The following is a 22,165-nucleotide window of genomic DNA, read 5'->3' as shown; positions in this document are numbered from 1 at the left end:
TGGAGCGTTTAGGCACCCTCTTGAATTTTGCACTGGAGAGAGTGTCCCCTCCTCAGTGCTCTCTGAGCTCCCACCTGCAGGTGCAGTGAGTCATCTCTACCCTGGGCTACCACCACCATGTGCCTGACTTTACTTCCTGCAGAGTTGTAATGATATTGCTCTTTAATTTGCCCTTCTACAATCCCCAAAGGCTTTGGTGACAGAGACATGCACTACTCACCTCTGTATCTTCAGCACGTGGTAGACACTCAAGAATTTCAATTAAAGAATGGCTAGGGAATGAATCAGTATCAGAGAGCCTGGATCATTATAACAGTCACACTTCTGGGGTGCTGTCTTTATTGTTCCTGACAGTCTTCCAACACTCAAGTGTTGCTGGGGGTGTGCTCAGAACCCATTTATCTCCAGACAGTCAGCCTCAAGCATGCCATACTGCCAAATGGTGTTTCAGGAGAAAATGGTCAACTCTATATGGATGAACATTAGCTATTTTAAAGGCCACAGAGTAGCCTTAAAATTGTCCTGGGAGCTATTCACATTCTGTTTAGAATTCATTTTGGCATAGTGTGGTGTGGGCACCCACAAGTAAAGCGAGGTAATTACTGTCTGTTACACATTCTTCTGACAGCCTAATTTCCCCACATCTCAAATAAATTTAGGTATTCAATGGTTTTTAGTAATACACAATTTAACTGCCTTGCATGGGATGCAGATGAAATTGTGTACAGAGGAAAATAAAACTGCACGAAACCTGTAAAACAGACAAAAAACTTCAGCCTTTATGATAGTCTCATCCAGGAAAGAATACCTGTTTATGTTATGTTCACTACATAATATTTGCTTACAAGTGAAAAATATACCTTAGTGGCCAGTATCTTATTTTTAAAAGCTATGTCTTGGTAAAAATAAATGTCTAGATTAACATGTCAGCTAAAAACATTGAGCTACTTGTACAGACGTTTAAAATCCCAGCCTTGGCTGGGCGCGGTGGCTCACGCCTGTAATCCCAGCACTTTGGGAGGCTGAGGTGGGTGGATGACGAGGTCAGGAGATCGAGACCATCCTGGCTAACACGGTAAAATCCCGTCTCTACTAAAAATACAAAAAATTAGCCAGGCGTGGTGGCGAGCATCTGTAGTCCCAGCTACTCGGGAGGCTGAGGCAGGAGAATGGCGTGAACCTGGGAGGCGGAGCTTGCAGTGAGCCGAGATCGCGCCACCGCACTCCATCCTGGGTGACAGAGCGAGATTCTGTCTCAAAAAAAAAAAAAAAAAAAAAAAAAAAAAAAAAAAAAAAATCCCAGCCTTGATTTGGAAGGAAAAAATTAAAAAATTTAAAAAAGAAAAAAATTAAAACTGCCTTTTTTTCATACAGAACATCAATCTGCCTATTTATTTTTAAATGAAGAGCCTTTCCTTAAAGTCAGGAATTGAAATTTTTTAAACTTCGCAATGAAATCAATTCTAAGCAGGCATTGAACCAAATAATATGCCTTTGCTGTCACTTTGTATTACATAATGGGATGTTTTATTCAAAGAATTAACTTATATTTGCAAAATATAATAGGCTTTTCTCTTTTATTTAACATTGTAAATATCAGCACATGTTTAAGTTATGTCAACTTCTGTAATTCTTTACAGGGTATACAAGTTTTTTCATTGTTTAAAAAACTCACACATGACTCATGATAAATCTCAAAGACTGATTCTAGTGATTGAAAGGTTTTTTGTAGCTGTTAGCTTTAGATTACTCCAAACTGGGGAATTTTAAGAGGAGAAGTCCATAGAGAGATAATATTTTACTTAAGAGTTCCTGGAAATCCCATGACCTAATGTTGAAAAATAAAAGTACTAATGAAGAGAATGTATATAAAACCACTTCTCTAGAGGTTAACATATCAAGCAGTGTTCTCAGAACTTAACCAGTATTGACTATTTTGAATATTTATAACAAGCCCCAGAATGGTCTCGCAGTTTTCCAGGGCTCTACAGCTGGGTGAAGTTCATGTCACAGCAGGTGGCCCAGGACCTCCCTGTCTCACTGCACCGCAGGGTTCTTCAGCATGGTGTGTCTGTGTCCTTCAGTAAAAATTCTGTATATTCTTTCTCCCGCCAAAACCAGGAATTCACACAAAATAAGATGTATAAATCCAGTAAAATATAATGTCTCTAGCCTTTTTATAAAAATAAACTCCTTTCTCTTTACAAAAACCATATTTACCAATAACTCTAAATATGCTATTTACCTATAAGAAAGGGTCTGGCATGGAGGGAGCTTCCCAGGCAGGAGGCAGGAAGTCAGTCTGCAACGTGATGACCACACAGAGATGGACATTGAACCAATCTAAGACATGGCAAGCCCAGTCGCCTTAAAATGTCACAAAGGGCTGGGCACAGTGGTTCACGCCTGTAATCCCTGCACTTCGGGAGGCCGAGGCAAGTGGATCACCTGAGGTCGGGAGTTCGAGACCAGCCTGACCAACATGGTGGAACCCCATCTCTACTAAAAATACAAAAATTAGCCAGGCGTAGTCGCAGTTGTGGGCACCTGTAATCGTAGCTACTCGGGAGGCTGAGGCAGGAGAATCACTTGAAGCGGGGAGGCGGAGGTTGCAGTGAGCTGAGGTTGCACCAGTGCACTCCAGCCTGGGCGACAGGGCAAGACTCTGTCTCAAAAAAAAGTCACAAAGGAAGAAAAGATGGATATGCGTCTTTTGGGAGCTCTGTTTTTATGCTTATCTATTGACTTGTAGTTTTCTAGATAAACAATATCAAAAACAAAGGATTACTGTGGTTTTAACTAAGCTCTCAAGTACTTAGGTGATTGTTGCGTGTTTGACAGGAGATGAACCCAGTGGTCAGGCCCATGATCAGTTTCCCATCACACAGAGAGTTGGTCTGTGTGGGACACAGACATCCGTGTTGATGATGCTGTCTACGCTGAGGTCCTGGGCCAGCCCCTCCTGCAGGGCTGCCTCAGTCCTCAGCTGAAGATACGTATGAGTGTTTGTATTTTATAATTTCCCTCTGCATCTGTGTGTGAAAATCATGCTAAAATCAAAAGGAACTTTTTAGTATTACCACATTTACTGGTTCTGTTGTTTTCCTTTTTTTGTCATTGATTCGGCCTTTTTCATTCGTGTCTTCCCTGTAGTTGTGTTACAGGAAAGGGGTTGTGATCCACACCCCAGGAGAGGGTTCTTGGATCTTTTGCAAGAAAGAATTCAGGACGAATCCGTATAGTAAAGTGAAAGCAAGTTTATTAAGAAAGTAAAGGAACAAAAGAATGGTTACTCCATAGACAGAGCAGCCCTGAGAGCTGCTGGTTGCCCATTTTTATGGTTGTTTCTTGATGATATGCTAAACAAGCAGTGGGTTATTCATGCCTCCCCTTTTTAGACCATAGGGGGTAAGTTCCCGACGTTGCCATGGCATTTGTAAACTGTCTTGGTGCTGGTGGGAGTGTAGCAGTGAGGACAACCAGAGGTCACACTCGTGGCCATCTTGGCTTTGGCGGGTTTAGCCGGTTTCTTTACTGCAGCCTGTTTTGTCAGCAAGGTATTTGTGACCTGTATTTTGCACTGACCTTCTCTCTCATCCTGTGACTTAGAAAGCCTTCACCATCTGGGAATGCAGCCCAGTAGGTTTCAGCCTTATTTTATCCAGCTCCTATTCCAGGTGGAGTTGTTCTGGTTTAACACCTCTGACAGTTGGATATACACATCTACTGTCACTGCAGGTCCCATGAGCCCTGAGGGAAAGGGTGTTACTGCTAAATGTACGTTGGCATGCCACTCAGATTTGCTGGTGTGTCTTCCGCACATTCAGCAGCTGCATGGACAAAGTGCACATGGGAGCCTGGCCTTGCAAATGCCTAGTCTCTGCCACAAAGAAGTCGCCTTGAGAGGTTATACTTTAAATAGCAACACAGTTGATGGTGTCCAAGACTTTTCCAGAATTATGACTCACACCACAAAAATACACTTTTAAATGTTTGTAACTCATGTTTTTCAACTTATACAATGTTTGAAATCCAGAATATGGTGCCCTGGCTTGAGCAATCACCGTATTCACTAGACTTAAGTTTTAGCTATTTCTCATATTACAAATAAGTTGTTTCAGTCTTGATGATGATTAAAAAAGAAAAAGGCTTCACCACAGGTCCTAGGGGGCCTCTAAAAGAGGGCTTCCAGAAAATATTTTGTTTAAAACATTTTGCATAATGAGAGCATTGTTAGAATAAAGCCATTTCCTTTGGGCTTCCTGAAAAGAAGTGGCATCATTTGCATTAATTTTGGAATATAAGAAATTATTTTAATAGGTTCCAAATGATCAAAGATTGGAATTTCAAATGCTTCGTCTTGTATCACTGGGCATGTTTGTTGTAAAATCAGTTGTGTCTCTTTATAGTCAAACCTCAGATACAGTAGCAAAACATGTGAGTCGCCAAGATAAGGCAAAATGCATGAACTTATTTCACCCTCTCTCACAGCATAAGATTTCCTGGGGAGAAAGTGGTTGCAGTTAGCTGCATTCCGAAATTGAAAAGCTAGCTGACAGTCATGTGTCGTGGCTGAAACTTGGGTACTGGATCCAGACACAGCTGGAATGACCTTCTGGTTGTACTGTTTACCAGGCATGTCACTTTAGGCAAATTTCTTCATCTCTTCCAGGCTTGGTTTCTTCATGTGTAAGAGGGGAATGGTAATCCTTTCAGGGTTGTTATGTGAGTTAATCTATGCCATGTATTTATCTAGGCACAGTAAGTACCACATAGTTAGCAATCAATCAATAGGGAGTAATACTACCTCTTAATGAATAGCAGCTAATACACTGAAGTCCATTTGATGCCTGACTGTGACGCAAACATTACATGGACTCATCTTTACTGGGAGCCTTTGAGTGTGAGGAGAAGATGGATCTTGAAAAATGGTCTTTATTCTAAAGCAGTTCACTGTCAAGAGGGAGAGCACAGCTCATAAATAACTAAGGCACACAGCATTGTATCGTGTGCTGTAATTAAGGGCAGAATTAACTCGGAAGACTTGCTCTTTCTCAGCATAGTTGAGTGAAGCAGGTTGGAGCAAAGATTCCAGGGAGAAAGTGAGGACCTGCAGGACTGACATCTTGTCCACTTAACAGCAACCTGTGGAGGGACGCTGAGCACCTTGGGTGGTGTGATCCTGAGCCCCGGCTTCCCAGGTTCTTACCCCAACAACTTAGACTGCACCTGGAGGATCTCATTACCCATCGGCTATGGTAAGTGAAAATGTTACCAATTCCTAAAAGTTCATTTTTTTCATTTCCATCTTGGAAAGAATTAAGCAGAATAAAATGCCTTATTCTGTTGGCATAACTGTATCTGTAATTGAAAGTGGCGTACAGATTTAAATAAAGCTTTGGCAGAGTAACTTTGAGAGTGGAAAACTTATTTGAAAAATCAATTTAGCCATGCAACTCTTTTGAAGGCAAATTAAATTGGCCGAATGATGATATAGTAGGCATATGAAATACAAAATGTAGCATCCCTAATTCAATTATCAATCTCTTTATTTATAATAGCTCTTTTTCTAATCTATCTCTGGAAGTCAATAATGGTTATTGTTTCTTCTGGATAATTTTGAAGGCTTTTTAAAGTTTATGACTCCTTTTAAATTAAATATAAAACAACTTTCAAGAAATAGTATTGTTTTATACGTTTTTACTATATATTACATTGTTTTCAGGTTAATAAATAATTTGTTTTTTTAATATCTAGTTATTAACATTTCAGGTTATTCACCTTAAATAATTCATAAATTTAATTGTTGTGTATACTATTATAGAACCTTTTCTGGCCTCTCTTCAGAAATGCATGGTCTTTGTGAAATTGTGATCGCTTCTCACGCCTTTCCCTGTCTGCCTCCTGGTTTCCTTCGTATTTTAGTTCATTTATTTGAGTCTCCCTACTTGTGATTTTCTCTACAGCACTCACTTTAGGTAGACCAAGTTAGGTACTTAGTGAATGTCCTAGGGCAGAGTAGCTGGGTATTTCTGTACTAAATAGTAGCTGAATGATGAATGAATGAATAAATGAATGAATACAACCATAAATAGAAATAACTGCCCTGGAAGAAGATGACACACTTTATTCAAAGCTTCTGCTTTTAGAATGTGTGCCCAGGATGGTAGTAGCAGTAGGAGTGAGCAGTCAGGGTGGACTTGCTCAGCAGAGAGTGGCCGGGGAATGAACAGTCGGAATGACGGCCCGACAGGTCAATCAGGCGCTGGACGTGGGAAATGCACTTGACCAACATGACTGTTCCACAAGAAAAGAGGAGGACTGTGGAAGGGCAGCTCGATGGGGATGGCCTGGGGAGTCCGTCACCTCCCAGTTATCTGTAGGAGGCCACGGTGGTGGTCAAGGAAGGGAGAGACTCTGTGGAAGGATTATTATAGGAGCCCCTGTTTCTCCCAGGTTTCTTAGTTTGCTAGTTTTGTTTTTTTCAATCATACTCTCTCTGAGCATAAGGCAGTGATTATGCTAGGGCTAAATGAAACGGAGACCTGTGAATCATTTCAGCAACATTGCTTCCACTGTTCTCCCAAGCTGGGCCCATCGTCCTTGCCATGGAGATCTGGAGACATGAACTTATTGAACTAATCTTTGGAGTCAGGGGTTAAGAATTCTTTCAGAGGTATGTGTAACTCGGGATAGTTTACACAGCACTAGCGCTCTTAAGAACCGGAGCCTTGTTGGTCAAATTATTATAGTCGTTAACATCAGAGAATGAGAGAAATCTGAGGCAAACTGCAGCTATCCCTGAAGGAGATAGCTGGTTTTTTTAAATGAGTTAATGCACAGGGGCTCCAGTTTCCTCATTTCTATACCTGAAATACCCACATAAGGTTATGGTGAGGGTTAATTATAATAATTCTGGCTATTGGGAGGCAAAGGCCGGTGGATCACAATGTCAGGAGATCGAGATCATCCTGGCCAACATGATGAAACGCCATCTCTACTAAAAATACAAAAATTAGCTGGGCATGGTGGCACTTGCTTGTAATCCCAACTACTTGGGAGGCTGAGGCAGGAGAATCGCTTGAACCCGGGAGGTGGAGGTTGCAGTGAGCCAAGATCGCGCCACTGTGCTCCAGCTTGGTGACAGAGCGAGACTCTGTCTCAATAAGTAAATGAATAAAGAAACAAAAATTCTGGGTATAAGATTAAAGAAACAAAAATTCTGGGTATAAGATTAGTGCAGGGTTTGGCACGTGATCAACAACAACAACAACAAAAAAGTGAAACAAATAAGAAAGTCACCTAGTTGTATTTTGTATTATTCTTCCAAATGTTTGTCACCTTCTTCTCAAAACTAACCGGAAACATTCTATTTATGAATAAAATAAAATTGGTATAAATATTTTCTTAACTTATTTTTCCAATGTTACTATTTTATCATTTCTGAGAAGGGTATCATTTAGTATATTTTCTTATTTATTTTTTATTTATAAACTATTGTGCGAGAGAATAATTTGGGAAAAAACTTCAATGAAACCAAATTGTCTAAATTCATATTTGGGATCTATAAACCTAAACAAACTATTTAAAGAAAGACTGAAATGAAAAATAACTTATGAAATATCTTTAAACTGATGTAAATCTTAAAAAAATTGGATATTGCATAGCATGAGGGTTTAAAGAGGATCTAGAAGAGGAGAAAAGAAAGTTTATCTCATATCAAACAGGCATGAAAAGTATTATCCCTAGCTTTTTAGAATAGATGTAGGTAAGCTTCAGAATAATTTGTTATAGATTACATTTGAGTAACGCACCAGGTTTGCCTGTGATAAATTTTATAACCTCTAAACAGTAATAGATATGAAGTGAGAAATTGGGAGGAGAGGCATGTGAGTGGCGATGTGTCCTCTAACATGGTCAACATTTGGAATTATGATGCCCCTGGTAGGAGTTCTTTCTAGGGCTTAAATCATTTTTGAGCAATTTGCAGAATCTGAGAAAATTTTACTACCTAGCTTTCAACCCCACATTGTTTTATAGTGAAAAACATTTAAGTAAATTAGTTCTATGTATTCATGGCCTTCTTTAATTTCTGCGTCTTCTCCTTTGTAATATCCACTACCAGAGCTTGAAGTCTCCCTTCTATGCACATGAATTTTAAACCAACGTTATGAGTCTTGTCAAATGTCAAACCACACTTCGGCCGCATGTGAATGATTTCCTCTGAGTCATATTCTCCTGTTCAATTCCTAATTTATACCCACAGCACTGCACAGCTCATTTTTCTTTCTCTGAACCTTGCCTTATTCTTGTCAGCAAGCTCTTCTCAGAATCTCCGGAATCATAAGAAAATATCAGATCACACCCTTGGAAATTTTGAGGAAGTAAGTTTGGGGTTCAAGCTCAGACATCTGCACTTACAAATCAAGCACTCACTCCAGAAGGTTTTACTTAAAACAAAATGGGAATATAGCAGAGGTGACCACAATTATCTTGTAATTATGATTTCTCCCCTTTTTGATCTCTCATGTTGCTTCCTATTAATACCCAAACCATAAAGTGATTCTGGAACATTTCCTGTGGTTACAACTCAGAAAAGGGTCCCTTATTTCCTAATGGGACAAGCAGGGAGATTGGGAAGGTAGACAGGTATTTCAACTGACGTCACACAAAAAATATCTTACCAGGATAATGCTGTTAGGGTGATCTTGGTGATCAGGTTGCAAAAGAATCGCCAGAAGATTTGTCTTCCTTAATGCTGAGAAAAGGCATGTATGTGATAGGTAGTTCACGCAAGTAACCAGTTAACCAGCTCCTCCTGTAAGTGCAAATGGTGCATTGCTATCACTACTCTGCCTCTCCCCTCCTCTGTTTTCAGAGGTTTGGGAAACTGTGTTAAACAATATTTCCTTTGAAGTATCACTGGAAATTTCAACAAGAAACAGACATTATGGGAAGCTTGATTGCCTTAGACCCTAAGAGAGTGTCAGATTTATAGTAATTTGTGTCTACTTAAACTTGCAACACCAAGTAACAAGGAAAATGACTGCCCCCCAGGGTGCTCAAATTTTACTGTGTGCAGGAAGCCTCAATGGAGGTTGTGCTGTTACAGTGTAGCTTCCCGTGGTCTCTTTCCTAAATTCTGACTCAGCGCCCCAGCTGAAGTAGGAAATGAATTTGGCATCTTCCCAAAGCAGCTCCAGTTCCTTGGATGCTGGAGTCAGACTCCTTCAGGAAGCGTTTCTCCAATTTATAGAAGAGCACTTTCAATCTAAATAAGATGAGAAATGCACAAAGGTTTTCACAAGATTCTTACAAATATTACTTATTTAAGAAAAGTTGCTTTTGTGTAAAAATGTAGAAATCATGAGATTTTGGCAAGTTGAAAATAGAGATAGAAGATTATTGAGTATGAAACAGCATGACAAATCAAAACTCCAAAGTGAATTACAAAAGAAAAAATAAAAAATTGTTCTTGCAAAACATTCTTAAATGTAATTTCTAGGCTTCAGATTGTATCTCTAGTATCTGAACATACATATCTGTTTCCTTGATTGACAGTTTTGGGATTTGGATTCTCAGGGCACAGCTGTCCTACCAGTAAGCGTGCTCCTCCAGTTACTCTGAGTAATAACACTTATCCAGAATATAAGACGTTATTGCCACTTCTTGAAGAAAAATATATGGGATGTTTTTCACCTTGGGAGGATTTTATTGGGTATTATGAATCTTCCCATACAACTGGATAAGCATAGGATAAGCATAGTCAAATAATTATTTTGATTAACTCTACTCCCAGAGCCCATTCCCGTGGATCGAGCCACAATTTAAATAGGCAAAAGCGATTAACTGCTTTGGCATCATGTGGAAATCATCTTACCTGGTTTTCCTAATTACTCATTCCAGAAACAGCTGTTTTCTATACCCTGCCTCAGTAACCGACAGTGACCCACTGCGGGACAGTGACCCACGCAGCCTGTCCCTCAAAATGACCAAGGGAACTCTAGCCAAAAGGACTGAGGCAGTTGGCAGCATGAGCTGTGGTTGCTCACAATTTTAGGCTCTGAGTTTAGCTGAGTAGAAATCTTAGTCCTACCAATGATTGCACAAGATACTCAAATGTTTTTGAAACTTGTTTCCTTATTTTTAAAGGGAATATAATATAATATCAGTCCCATAGGGCTATTTTGAAGTATTGTAAATGCACGAAATAGGGTATTATTTAAGTGCTGTTTTTAATAGTTAAACCAGATTCTAGTTTACTTATCTAGTTGCTAAACCTGATAGTTGTGTGCCATTTTCTTTCCTTTTCACAGACTTGGCTTGTTGTTTTGTGATGCTCTGGCAGAGCTCAACCAACTCAGGATTTCGGTCTCCGTTTTCTTGAGAGTGTCTAAGGGCACAGTTAGCAGAAATGCAATGAAGCTTTCTATCTGCCTTACGCCATTACCTTTTATACTTAAAATCTACTGCACTAATAGTGCACACAATGCTCTCCACAATTACCATGCCATCAGACCTTCTAGAAACATAGGGACAATATAAAAGGTTCTTTAGAATGTTCAATAAATTCCATAGGTATTAACGCTTTTGCTATATTTTATTACACACACAAGGTGCAAAACAGAGGAAGTAATATTCACAGGTTCTATCAACTAAAAACTAGGGTTTAACTCTGAGATCATGGTCACATTACTATTCAAAGTTTTGTCAATGCCAAAGGCAAAAATTCTCTGTGCAGGTGACTTGTCACTGGCACTTAATTTTCAATATGTAATCACAGTCAGATAAGACAGTGCTGGGTAAGTTCCACAGAAGGTAAGTATTCAGATTTTTTATTGTTATTGAAATAATATATATGCTTTAGTACTCTCTGAGACAATAGAAGGATAACCAGGTTATGCTTATTTTAATCCTTTTATTTGGGCTTTACAATGTCAAACTGGATGCAATTTGCTGAAAATTAGATCGCTAAATAATTCTATTTTAAGCCAGATTAGAGCTGGGCTCTGTTCTATTTTCTGATATGTATTAGGTAGTTTGATATGTGGCTGTATAATTTATCCTGCTTAAAATGGTAATTTTGCTCACAATATTATAATTGTCATAATTCCATTTCCTTTTCAAGCTGAATTCCAAATCAGTCACAAACCACTTTCACTAGATCCTGTACTTTTGAGACGTTGGGTGTCCTCCATTTCTTTGCACCCTGATCCCCTTGCAAGTTGTTATCTTTCGTGACTGTGCCGGTTCATGAATTTCAAAATGTGTTTCTGGATAAATATATCTGAAGTCTGCATATGCGCATCTGAAGTGAGCACATTCTCAGCCATTTGCCTACCATAAAATATTAAGTGTTCCAATGTGGCCCCGGTTTTCCTTTCTGTCTAGTAGTCTGGACATACGTAGAAGTGCCAGCAATTCAGCAGGTTGTTTTTTGTTGCTCTCGGGTCAGCTTCTTGATTCCGCCTGATTGTGATTAATGTGAGGAGTGTCTATAACACTCTGTGGAGCACATGGATTCATTGTTCATAAGGCAGTCACACAAACACACATGTGCACACAGACACACAAATGCATGCATGCATGCACACACCACACACGCACACACACACACACACACACAACTCTTTACTATAGTTTACTTATTAGTAACAAGATTCATTCTTATTAGATTTGTGGGCCATACCACCAAACTGTGTTTTTAGCTCACTAGTGGGAAGTGGACAAGCAGATCTGGATGTGCCACTGGCTGAGCAGTCCAGGAGCTCAGCTGTCACAGCAGGCAGAGGAGACAGCTCCAAACCAAGGGACACAGGAGCCCCTGGACGCCCTCCCTCCCTTACCCCTTTCCCCTCCCTCCCTCCTCCCCTCCACCCCTTGGTGCCTCTTTCTCTCCCTTTTTTTCTTTCTTTTTTTCTCACTTCTGAATTTCTTTTAAACAAAAATATTTTCTGGAATTTAGAAACAAATTAATAGCTCACTGGTGGCTGTTCAACAAACAGCAGTATTTGACATTTTTGAATATTTGCAGAAATGTTGTAAATTTAAAGAGTTGCTCCACCTTGATTATATACAGCAGACGATGTTAGAATGGCCAAGACCATCACAGGTCCTTTCTTGACTGGTGATGTAGTACCGGTCTATAGACTTGGACAATGTGATATGAATCTAGTTACTCACTCTAAAAAGAATTCTAAATTTTGCTTAAATTATTAAAGATCTTTCTTTTTCTTCTGTATTTTGTCTCCTCAGCCACGTCCTGCAGTTTTTCATGTTCTATTTTTTTTTAATTCATCCTCTTTCAGTCTAGGTTAAACATAATACAAACTGATTTTCTCCAAGAAGAGTGGAATAATTTTACCATCATGAGACTGTCAGCTCTTGTCTAGCCTATTGGCATACCAAACCAGAAAAAGTGAGGCCTTTGTCAGTTAGTGCGGGGTTAAACTTCACTCTGCCATTTCCCGTGTGACATGAGACAGAACATCTAACATTTCTGAGCCTTAGTTTGCTCACCTGTAAATTATGAGCATAGTGATGATTACTGTGCTGGGAACAAACTTGGTAGGCTAATCGGACCCCAGGCATACTGTTGGCCTTTCATGATGCCCACCAAGCAGGGCACTATTTACCCTTTTGCTTCTCCCTGCCAAGTTTCTCCATAATTAATGAAATTGTTTTTCTTGTATGACTTTAAATTTTGTTGAGAGATTTTAGGTGTTTCCTCCCTACAATTTTTTACTTGCACTTTTTTCTTCCTTTTTACGAAGTACTGCCCTCTGACAACTGTGTTTTCCTTTGATACCTGAGTGGATGTGTTTGTGTGAATATTTTTATGCACTTCCAATGAAGTAGGAAAACCCAAGTAGGTGTTATCTTTAATTTTCCCCATCTAGAAAATATATTAGATGCAAAAAATTTTTTAAAGTTCTCATCTATCAAAAACAGAAGAACCATGCAGAGTAAAGCTTTCTTTTATACTGGAATAACACTCTACAACCACTGTTAGTTGGCTCAGTTTAGGTTTTACGGCCCAGCTTAACTGCATGGACTTATGCAAAGACTAATGTCTTTGGAGTTCTATATAAATTGCTTAAATGAGTTGGAATATCTAAGACATAGTAGTCAAATAAGTTTTCAAAAAAAATGCCGCAATGCAAATAAACTATTTTTATTGTTTCCTTTTAAATTATCAGGCATAGTTTATTTAATTCACAGATCAGTATGATATCAGACATACTGGTCATTTGAACAGTCTTTTGGTGTGCTCAACTGTGCCAGGCTGTTAGATTTAATTGTGAGAGTTATGGTGGGGTTTATTAGATCAGGTTTCTCACAAACATCAATAATTTGTTTTGCACACGTAACACAATAGAAAATGACCGCTTGCTAAACTAATAAACTTGTGCTATGGTATGACCATCCAGTTAGTAAAAGCCACCTTTAAAGTTGCTTGCATAGAACTGTGGGACAAGGAAAACAGACAAAATGAACAGACAAACACATAATAAAAACAAAAAAAACTCTGTGGCATGTTTTAAAACCAAAATTGTTGTTGTTGTTGTTTTTCCTTGATAAAGCTATCAGTTAGCTTTTGGGTGATGTAACAGATGATCACAACTTCATATTTAAGATTGTCGTAATTGTAAAAGTCACTGGACAAAATCATCCCCGTGCGCGTGTGTGCTAGTTGTTACCTAAGGATTCTGCCTGTGTAGCTCTGTGGTACAGTGCTGGTAATATTCATATTTCACAAACAAATTGACTTCTGGACGTGAGTGTCATGGAAAAAGACCATGCGGCAAAAAGTGGCAGAGGTAAGATGGAGCCAGGGTTTGCTGTCATCCACAGTGAATGCCGTCCTCCACGGCATAGTTCTGTCTCGCAGAGAGGGATTGTCTGGGGAGACTGCTAACACTACAGTCCCTTTTTATGAGCATTGATTTTATACATTTCGATATGAACTTTCATTAAGTTTGCATGTTTTTCCATAGGTGCACATATTCAGTTTCTGAATTTTTCTACCGAAGCTAATCATGACTTCCTTGAAATTCAAAATGGACCTTACCACACCAGCCCCATGATTGGACAATTTAGCGGCACGGATCTCCCCGCGGCCCTGCTGAGCACAACGCATGAAACCTTCATCCACTTTTATAGTGACCATTCGCAAAACCGGCAAGGATTTAAACTTGCTTACCAAGGTATGGAACAACAACGAGAACCGAAACCCAAATCTAAATACACTTCTTACATGTAAATTGTATTTAAGTATAAATCTCCCTAAATGGTTCCAAGCTTGTACAACTGGAATAATTTTTTGGTGGAATGTTGGTTTCTGGTTAGTAGTGGAACACTTGTTTTTGAAAACAGAGGTAAGGACACAGACGTAACCACCAGTGGGTTCGCCTTTTCTGGGGCACAGACAGAGCCGATTTATCAAGACGGGAATTGCAGTGGAGAAAGAGTAATTCACGCAGAGCCAGATGTGTGGGAGACCGGAGTTTTATTATTACTCAATTCAGTCTCCCCAGCATTCAGGGATTCAAATTTTTAAAGATAATTTGGCGGCCGGGCGCGGTGGCTCACGCCTGTAATCCCAGCATTTTGAGAGGCCAAGGCGGGCAGATCAAGAGGTCAGGAGATCGGGACAGTCCTGGCTAACACGTTGAAACCCCGTATCTACTAAAAATACAAAAAATTAGCCAGGTGTGGTGGCGGGCCTGTAGTCCCAGCTCCTCGGGAGGCTGAGGCAGGAGAACGGCGTGAACCCGGGAGGCGGAGCTTGTAGTGAGCCGAGATCGCGCCACTGCACTCCAGCCTGGGCGACAGAGCGAGACTCCATCTCAAAAAAAAAAAAAAAGATAATTTGGCGGGCAGGGGCTTGGGAAGCCGGTAGTGCTCATTGGTCAGGTTGGAGATGGAATCACAGGGGGCGGAAGTGAGTTTTTCTTGCTGTCTCCTGTTCCTGGGTGCGATGGCAGAACTGGTTGGGCCAGATTACCGGTCTAGGTGGTGTCAGCTGATCCACCAGGTGCAGGGTCTGCAACATATCTCAAGCACTGATGTTAGGTTTTACAATAGTGATATGATCCCAGGAGCAATCTGGGGAGGTTCAGGCTTGGAACCAGAGGCTGCATGACCCCTAAACCATAATTTCTAATCTTACAGCTAATTTGTTAGTCCTGCAAAGACAGACTGGTCCCCAGGCAAGAAGGGGGTCTTTTCGGGAAAGGGCCGTGATCAATTTTGTTTCAGAGTCAAACCAAGAATTGAATTCCTCCCCAAATTAATTCAATCTATGTCCAGGAATGAACAAGGACAGCTTAAAGGTTAGAAGCAAGATGGAGTTGGTTAGGTCTGGTTTCTTTCACTGTCATAATTTCCTCAGGAATAATTTTGTAAAGGCGGTTTCTCAGACGCACAGGGGATGATCAGGTACGGGTGTTACCTAAGCTTCACCTGCACTCCCATTCTACCTGCACACACTCTCTCCCATGGCCATAGTCATCTGTGTGCTCATCCGGGGAGTCTCATCATCACGTAGCTTTCCCGTTTGTCACTATGTCCCTCTGAGCTCTCTTCCCTTCAGGACACAGAGAGTCCCATCGTGCAGGGAGTTGATCCATATGGCAGTAAGTCTGTAGGTCTCTCAGGTATGTACGCCTTGCCTTAGCACAGATAATGGGTGCCTGCATTGTTCATGTTCAAGTTTCACCACAAAAAGAGAAAAAAAATCAGTGATTGAACTTTATCCTTTTTTATTCCTTCAAATATGCAATCTCTAAGAAAAGTTTGCATCATCAAAGCATTTTTGACATGTGAAAAAGTTCAACATTTAATTTCATGCAAAATAATTTGTATGGCCTTTCCTTGAATATTGCTAGATCAAATGAGGTTGAAAATGTTAAATCTAGAGCCTAAGTTTTTTTTTTTTTACTATAGTTAAATCACTTGTTTCCCTAATTCCACAGAATGCTTAGTCACAGGGCTTTGATATTTATTACTGAAAGAGGCTAGTATTTTATGTTGAACTCTTTGGCATTATTATGTGTAGTCTCACCTAAAATATAAAATATAGACACAGACTTCCAGGATTGAGATCTGTTAAACTGGAAATCTAGGTAGGAGCAAAAAAGAGAGAAAACTGGAGACTAAACCAGTGAGCAGTATGCCTCTAGACATTGCCAGCATTTTTCTATGAAACACTTTCTGTGTTCCCCTTCTTTATTTTCTTACTACTTAGCAAACAGTATCACTCACTAATCATTCCCTACTTGAAGCACGAGAGAGAAAAACACACAGAGAGAGACAGAGAGAGAAAGAGAGAGAGAGAGAGAGAGAGAGAGAGAGAGAGAGAACATCAGAGAGGAAGCAACTTCCCACAACAAAATGGATACAGATCTGCTTGCCTGTGCATCTATTTTCTGCTCTCTCTCTTTTTCAATGGAAGAGAATGTACCTCCTACTTAAGGGTAATCGGGGCTGGGTGTGGTGGCCTCACGCCTGTAATCCCAGCAGTTTGGGAGGCAGAGGCAGGCTGATCACCTGAGGTCAGGAGTTTGAGACCAACCTGGCCGATATGGTGAAACCACATCTCTACCTAAAATACAAAAATTAGCTGGCACATGATGGCAGGCGCCTGTAATCCCAGCTACTCAGGAGGCTGAGACAGGAGAATCACTTGAACTCGGGAGGCGGAGGTTGCAGTGAGCCAAGATCGCACCATTGCACCCCAGTCTGGGTGACAGAGGGAGACTCCATCCAAAAAAAAAAAAAAAGAAAGAAAAAAAAACGGTAATCGATCCTATGCTCTAGGTACCTCTCTTCCTACTATTTCAGAGACATTATGTAGAGAATATTTTCTATTTCTGCATTTTCAGCTACTATCTCTCCATGAAATTTTCCCCAATAGCATCTCGAATATAACTCAGATCTGTCTCTCACACATCGACACACACACATACACACGTACACATCTATTTATAATTTTAATGTACCTTTGACCTCTTGTCTTCCTCCAGCTTCTAATTTCTAAAACAAAATTCCAGAAAACTTATGTAAACATTCTCAATTTCTACACCTGTTTTTCACTTCTCGTATCTATTTACCTGGTGTCTAACATGACAGGGTCTTCTATCGACAAGATCTTCTATTGCAGGAGATGTTAATGTCACCAGCCCTAGAGGCACACTTCCTTTCTCATGTCTCCTGGTGACATCCAGCATGGCTACCATTTCTCTTGACAACCTTTTCCCTTGGCTTCAGGGGCCAGAAAATCTCTGGGTTATTCTGCTATCTCTCTGGCTAAGTTGTTATTTTCTTTGCTTCCTTGACCACTTCTAACTGACTTTAGCTACATAGGAGGTTGGAATCCTCCTATATTTCCATCCTATGCTTTCCATGATTCAAACTCCTGGATTCAAAGCCCATGATGGCCATTCACAGCTGATAACTCTTGTGCCTGTGCCTCCAGCTCAAGTCTTCTGCAAGCGCCAGCACGCGATGTCTGTTTTCCACCTCCACTGGGAATGGCGCAGGTACTGAAACATGTGCCCAAAGCTGAGCTCCCAGTTTTGCTTCCCAGCTTGTCCTCCAGTGCCCCCATCTCACTAAGTGTGAGGTGCAGTGTTCCTGGAATCTGCGGCTGCCTCCCTGTGTCACCACCAGTAGCGCTAACTGCTCTCAGACCTTTCTCCTAGAAAATGGCCAAACTCCTAAATGTCTTTCCAGATTTACTCTTCCAACTTCTCTCTTCTTTCTAAAAGGCAGACCGGACTTATTCCTTTTGTGATGAAAGCGTTTACCATGCTTTCTTAGATTTTTAGGAAATCATTCAACATCTATAAGGATCTGCTGTCTCTCTGGCTTAGCTCTTATTTCTGTCTCCCAGGCTGTGGTTCTTTCTCTGTGTCGATTCTCACTTGCCCCTCTGAAATATCTCCAGCAGCCACAGTCCTTTCTACCTCAGAGCTCTTGCACGTGTAGCAATCTCAGCCTGCAACGCTCTCCATCTCCACTCCCAGTCTTTGGTTAGCCATTCAGAACTGTTTCTGTGTAATACCCTGCAGGAGGCAATGTCTGAGTACTCCGACCAGGGGAGGTCTCCTCATTCAGAAGCTTGAATTCTGATGTGCTTCTTCTTGTGTGCTGGTCACGAGCATTCCTACCAAATCTCTCCCATTCTCTCTACTTCTGGACTCAGGATAGAGGTGCCTTCAAAATGAAGTGTGGTGGTGTGACTTGCTTTGAGTGATGAAATTGGAGTGAATGTCGCTTGGGATGGAACCCTGAAGAGCCCAAATTTAGTTTGCTCTCATGGCCAGTCAGTCATCTGGATCCCTGAGTATCTACAGGAGTAGAGTTCCCTGCCATCCCAACCTGGAACCAGAAGGAAGCTGTCTTATTTTAAGTCACTGAGATATGGGATTTTGTTTTTTGTTTTCGAGAGGGAATCCCACTCTGTTGTCCAGGCTGGAGTGCAGTGGCACAATCTCAGCTCACTGCACCCTCTGCCTCCCAGGTTCAAGCAATTCTCCTACCTCAGCCTCCCAAGTAGCTGGGATTACAGGCACTGGCCACCATGCCTGGCTAATTTTTTTATTTTTAGTAGAGACAGGGTTTCACCCATGTTGGCCAGGTTGGTCTCGAACTTCTGACCTCAGGTGATTTGCCCTCCTCAGCCTCCCAAAGTGCTGGGATTACAGGCGTGAGCCACTGCGCCCAGCCGGGATATTGTTGTTAATGCCATATAAATGAACCTAGACTGACAGTCATACCCTGGGACTTTTTAAAATCAGGAATTTATTGTATACAGTCAGCCCTCTGCATCCATGAGTTCTGCATGTGTGGATTCAAGCACTAGAGATCAGAATATTCTGAAATACACAACACATGGTTGTGTTTCCACTGAACATGCACAGACTCTTTTTCTTATCGTTATTCCCTGAGCGATACAGAATAACAACTATTTACATGGCATTTGCTTTGTGTTCAGTATTATAAGAAATTTAGAGATGGCTTAAAGTATACAAGAGAGTGTGCTTAGCTTATATGAAAATGCTCCATTATTTTATATTCATCCTGTAACCCACCCCCCTGCAAAAGCCAAGGGACAACTGTATTTCTATGTTTAAAGGATGCCTTACTGAAAACAATACACTGCATGAAGGTGACGGTCATTTCTGTTTTACCTCGCTCGGCACTCAGCAGGAAGCGCAATGCCTTACCTGTAATTGATCCCCAGTGCACACCTGTGAGCTCCATACTTGAGGTGTTTTTCCCCCCGATGCTAAGGGACTTTCTGACATGCTGCATATACATTTTCGGAAGCACCTGTTCAGGGCTTGCCTTTATTTGTTTGACGTCCGTGCTCCGGCTTCCTCATTAAATTAAATCAATTTTTAGTCCCTATGCATTGCAGATATTGCTAGCAAAACTCTTTTAAAGGATAAAAAATTGTAGCTAGATAGGAGGAATAAGGTCTAGTCTTCTCTAGCCCTTTAGGGTGACTGTAGTCAACAATAATATGTCCCATAATTTCACAGAGCCAGGAGGATATTGAACATTCCCCCCCACAAAGACATGATAAATGCTGGAGATGATGAACATACAGATGTAGTAGTTACCCAGATCTGATCACTTAGATTATATGTATTGAAACATCACTATGTACCCCATGAATATGTGCAATTATCATCACTCAATTAAAATAATAAAATTTAAAAAAATATATGTTTTTAAATTCAAAACAGTATTACATAGAAAAAATTTTTTTAAAAAATTTAGCCAATTAATGTCACTGCAGATACTGGCACAAATACCATGTGTCCAGTCTTGGTAATGTTGGATTTTGTAGAAGGCTTCTTTAAGGGATTGTGCTTTCAGCCAGAGAAGTATCAGTTACCCAGGGATGGTGGGATTCACAGTTACTTTCAGGAAACATGACCCCAAGGATTACCTCAGGCACTGGTGGTCCTACCCATGTGTGGAAACAGCTCTGAGTGTACCCTGGGTATAGCCACTGATATAAAAATATTATCAATGGCAGTGGTGTTCTTCTCTTCTTTTCACTCCATCTCTTCCATCGCTACCAGAAATCCGAAAGGGATGAGAATTATTTGGTTGTCAGCTGGTCACGGTGGCTCATGTCTGTAATCCCAGCACTTTGGGAGGCCGAGGTGGGTAGATCACCTGAAGTCAGGAGTTGGAGATCAGCCTGGCCAACATGGTGAAACCCCGTTTCTACTAAAAATACAAATACTAGCTGGGCATAGTGGGGAGCACCTGTGATCTCAACTTCTCAGGAGGCTGAGGCAGGAGAATGGCTTGAACCTGGGAGACCAGAGACCGGGGTTTGTAGTGAGCCGAGATCATGCCATTGCACTCCAGTCTGGGTGACAGAGCGAGACTCTGTCTCGGGGGGCAAAAAAAAAAAAAAAAAAAAAAAAGACTTGGTTGTCCCCTCTGCAACACATAGACACGTGTATCACTGTTACATATAATTGTGAAAATAGAGTCTTGATCATATTCTAGGACTAACCCGGACTCCATAGATGAGCCATGAATTAGTGGCTAGATGTAATCCTTGAGCGGGGGACAAAGATCCAGGATGTTCCCCAAGAGTCTGCCCTTTTTTATTGTAAATGATAGAAATCTGAGTGAAACTAGTTTAGGTAAGAAGTGCAAGGTGACAGCTGTGTGGGCTGGGGCATGTCTGGAGCCTGGGCCTCAGTGACACCTGAATTCTGTTTGCCCCTGTTCTGATTTTCATAGCTTTTTCTGCCCTAATACACATGGATGATATGTCCCCAGTCTAACCATACCCTGCTCAGCAAGGACAGGACCTTGCTTCTCCTACTGCAATTGCTAAGCATTTTGGGAACACTTTCTTGGTGGGGCAGCTTGTGTCTAAGTCCAGCCACTGAGGCCAGGTGGACGGAGACTATGTGTTAGGTCAACTTGGGTCACAGAGTCAGAAATGTGATCAGCAGACTTCACTCAAGAGCATGTTTTAAAGGGGAAGAAGCCGGTTCCTTTAAGAAGGTACCTGGACAAACAACATAATACATATGCCATGGAACAGTGATATAACTGGATTAAAACTCTATGTAAATGAAGTATTTGTATGCCAGAGATTTTTATTAGTGTTTTCTTATGTCCTCATGTGCTCCTGCAGAAGTATTATTGGTTGGTTTGGAAGAGCTAATTCCCCCTGTTTTACTATATTAAAAATAAATTGCAGCACTTTGGGAAGCCAAGGCAGGAAGATTGCTCAAGGCCAGGAATTCAAGACCAGCCTGGGCAACATGGTGAGACCCTGTCTCTACAAAAAATTAGCTGGGCGTGGTGTTGGACACCCGTGGTCCCGGCTACTTGGGAGGCTGAGGTGGGAGGACTGCCTGAGCTTGGGAGTTCAAGGCTGCGATAAGCTGCCATCACATCACTGCACTCCAGCCTGGGCATCAAAGTGAGACCCTGTCTCAGTAATAATAATGACAATAATAACTGTTATGTATGGTGTGGTCACTCTGCACCACACTCTATGCTTCCTGATTTCCACATAAATTCCAAGGGTTATGCACATTTCACAGATAAGAAAAATGAGGCTCAGAGAGGTTGGCAAATTGTGAAAATGTGCACAGCTGCCTGTGGAAGTATGTTTTGGAATCAAGTCTGCTAGACACCAAAGTAGTCGTGTCAGCCAAGCTATTGTATTTCAGAAGAAGGAAGGGAAATGAAGTCTTTGGATTCTAAATCCAGTGATTTAGTCAGTGCACTAACAGGGGAAAGAATGTTTAAACCTAATGAAGTCAGTTTAAAAAGAACAATTTTCTCCCACGAGTTGCAAAACCACTCGACCATCCCTAAGCTGCAGAACGGCCACTGTGGGAAAACTCCGATCACAGTTTTTCGTTTTGGACCTGACACCTGACAGATCTGCCTGCTCCTCTCAAGTTTTACGGCTGTGAAAATAGCCTCGCCAAAACCCTGAGAGTCAAACGTTCTCCACAAGGACTTGCAGCGCATGCCTTCGTGGTTGGATGCAGGTGCTGCCTGTGACTGTGGAATCCAGATGTCCACTGTGGCTGCATTGCCTCTTGCAGATCCAGGGTCATCGTTCAGGAACTGCCTAACGTCACGGCCTCTGGACATCAGAACA

At 41.2% G+C, this 22,165-nt stretch overlaps 1 protein-coding gene across 2 annotated transcripts in view; it reads left to right on the top strand.

Annotated features, from left to right (window-relative positions):
* CSMD1 (CUB and Sushi multiple domains 1) overlaps positions 1 to 22,165 on the top strand; it is a 2,071,408-nt gene that overhangs the window by 1,848,497 nt on the left and 200,746 nt on the right. For both annotated transcript variants that reach the window (XM_055349528.2, XM_055349527.2), the window contains exons 40-41: positions 5,142 to 5,258; positions 13,998 to 14,207. In XM_055349528.2, the coding sequence (XP_055205503.2) occupies positions 5,142 to 5,258; positions 13,998 to 14,207 (327 nt within the window). The remainder of the gene's footprint in view (positions 1 to 5,141; positions 5,259 to 13,997; positions 14,208 to 22,165) is intronic.

The sequence above is a fragment of the Gorilla gorilla genome, chromosome 7 (genome assembly GCF_029281585.2).
Source record: "Gorilla gorilla gorilla isolate KB3781 chromosome 7, NHGRI_mGorGor1-v2.1_pri, whole genome shotgun sequence".
Classification (NCBI taxonomy): domain Eukaryota; kingdom Metazoa; phylum Chordata; class Mammalia; order Primates; family Hominidae; genus Gorilla; species Gorilla gorilla.
Note: the sequence above shows the minus strand (reverse complement) of the source record. Positions and strands in the feature narration are given on the sequence as shown.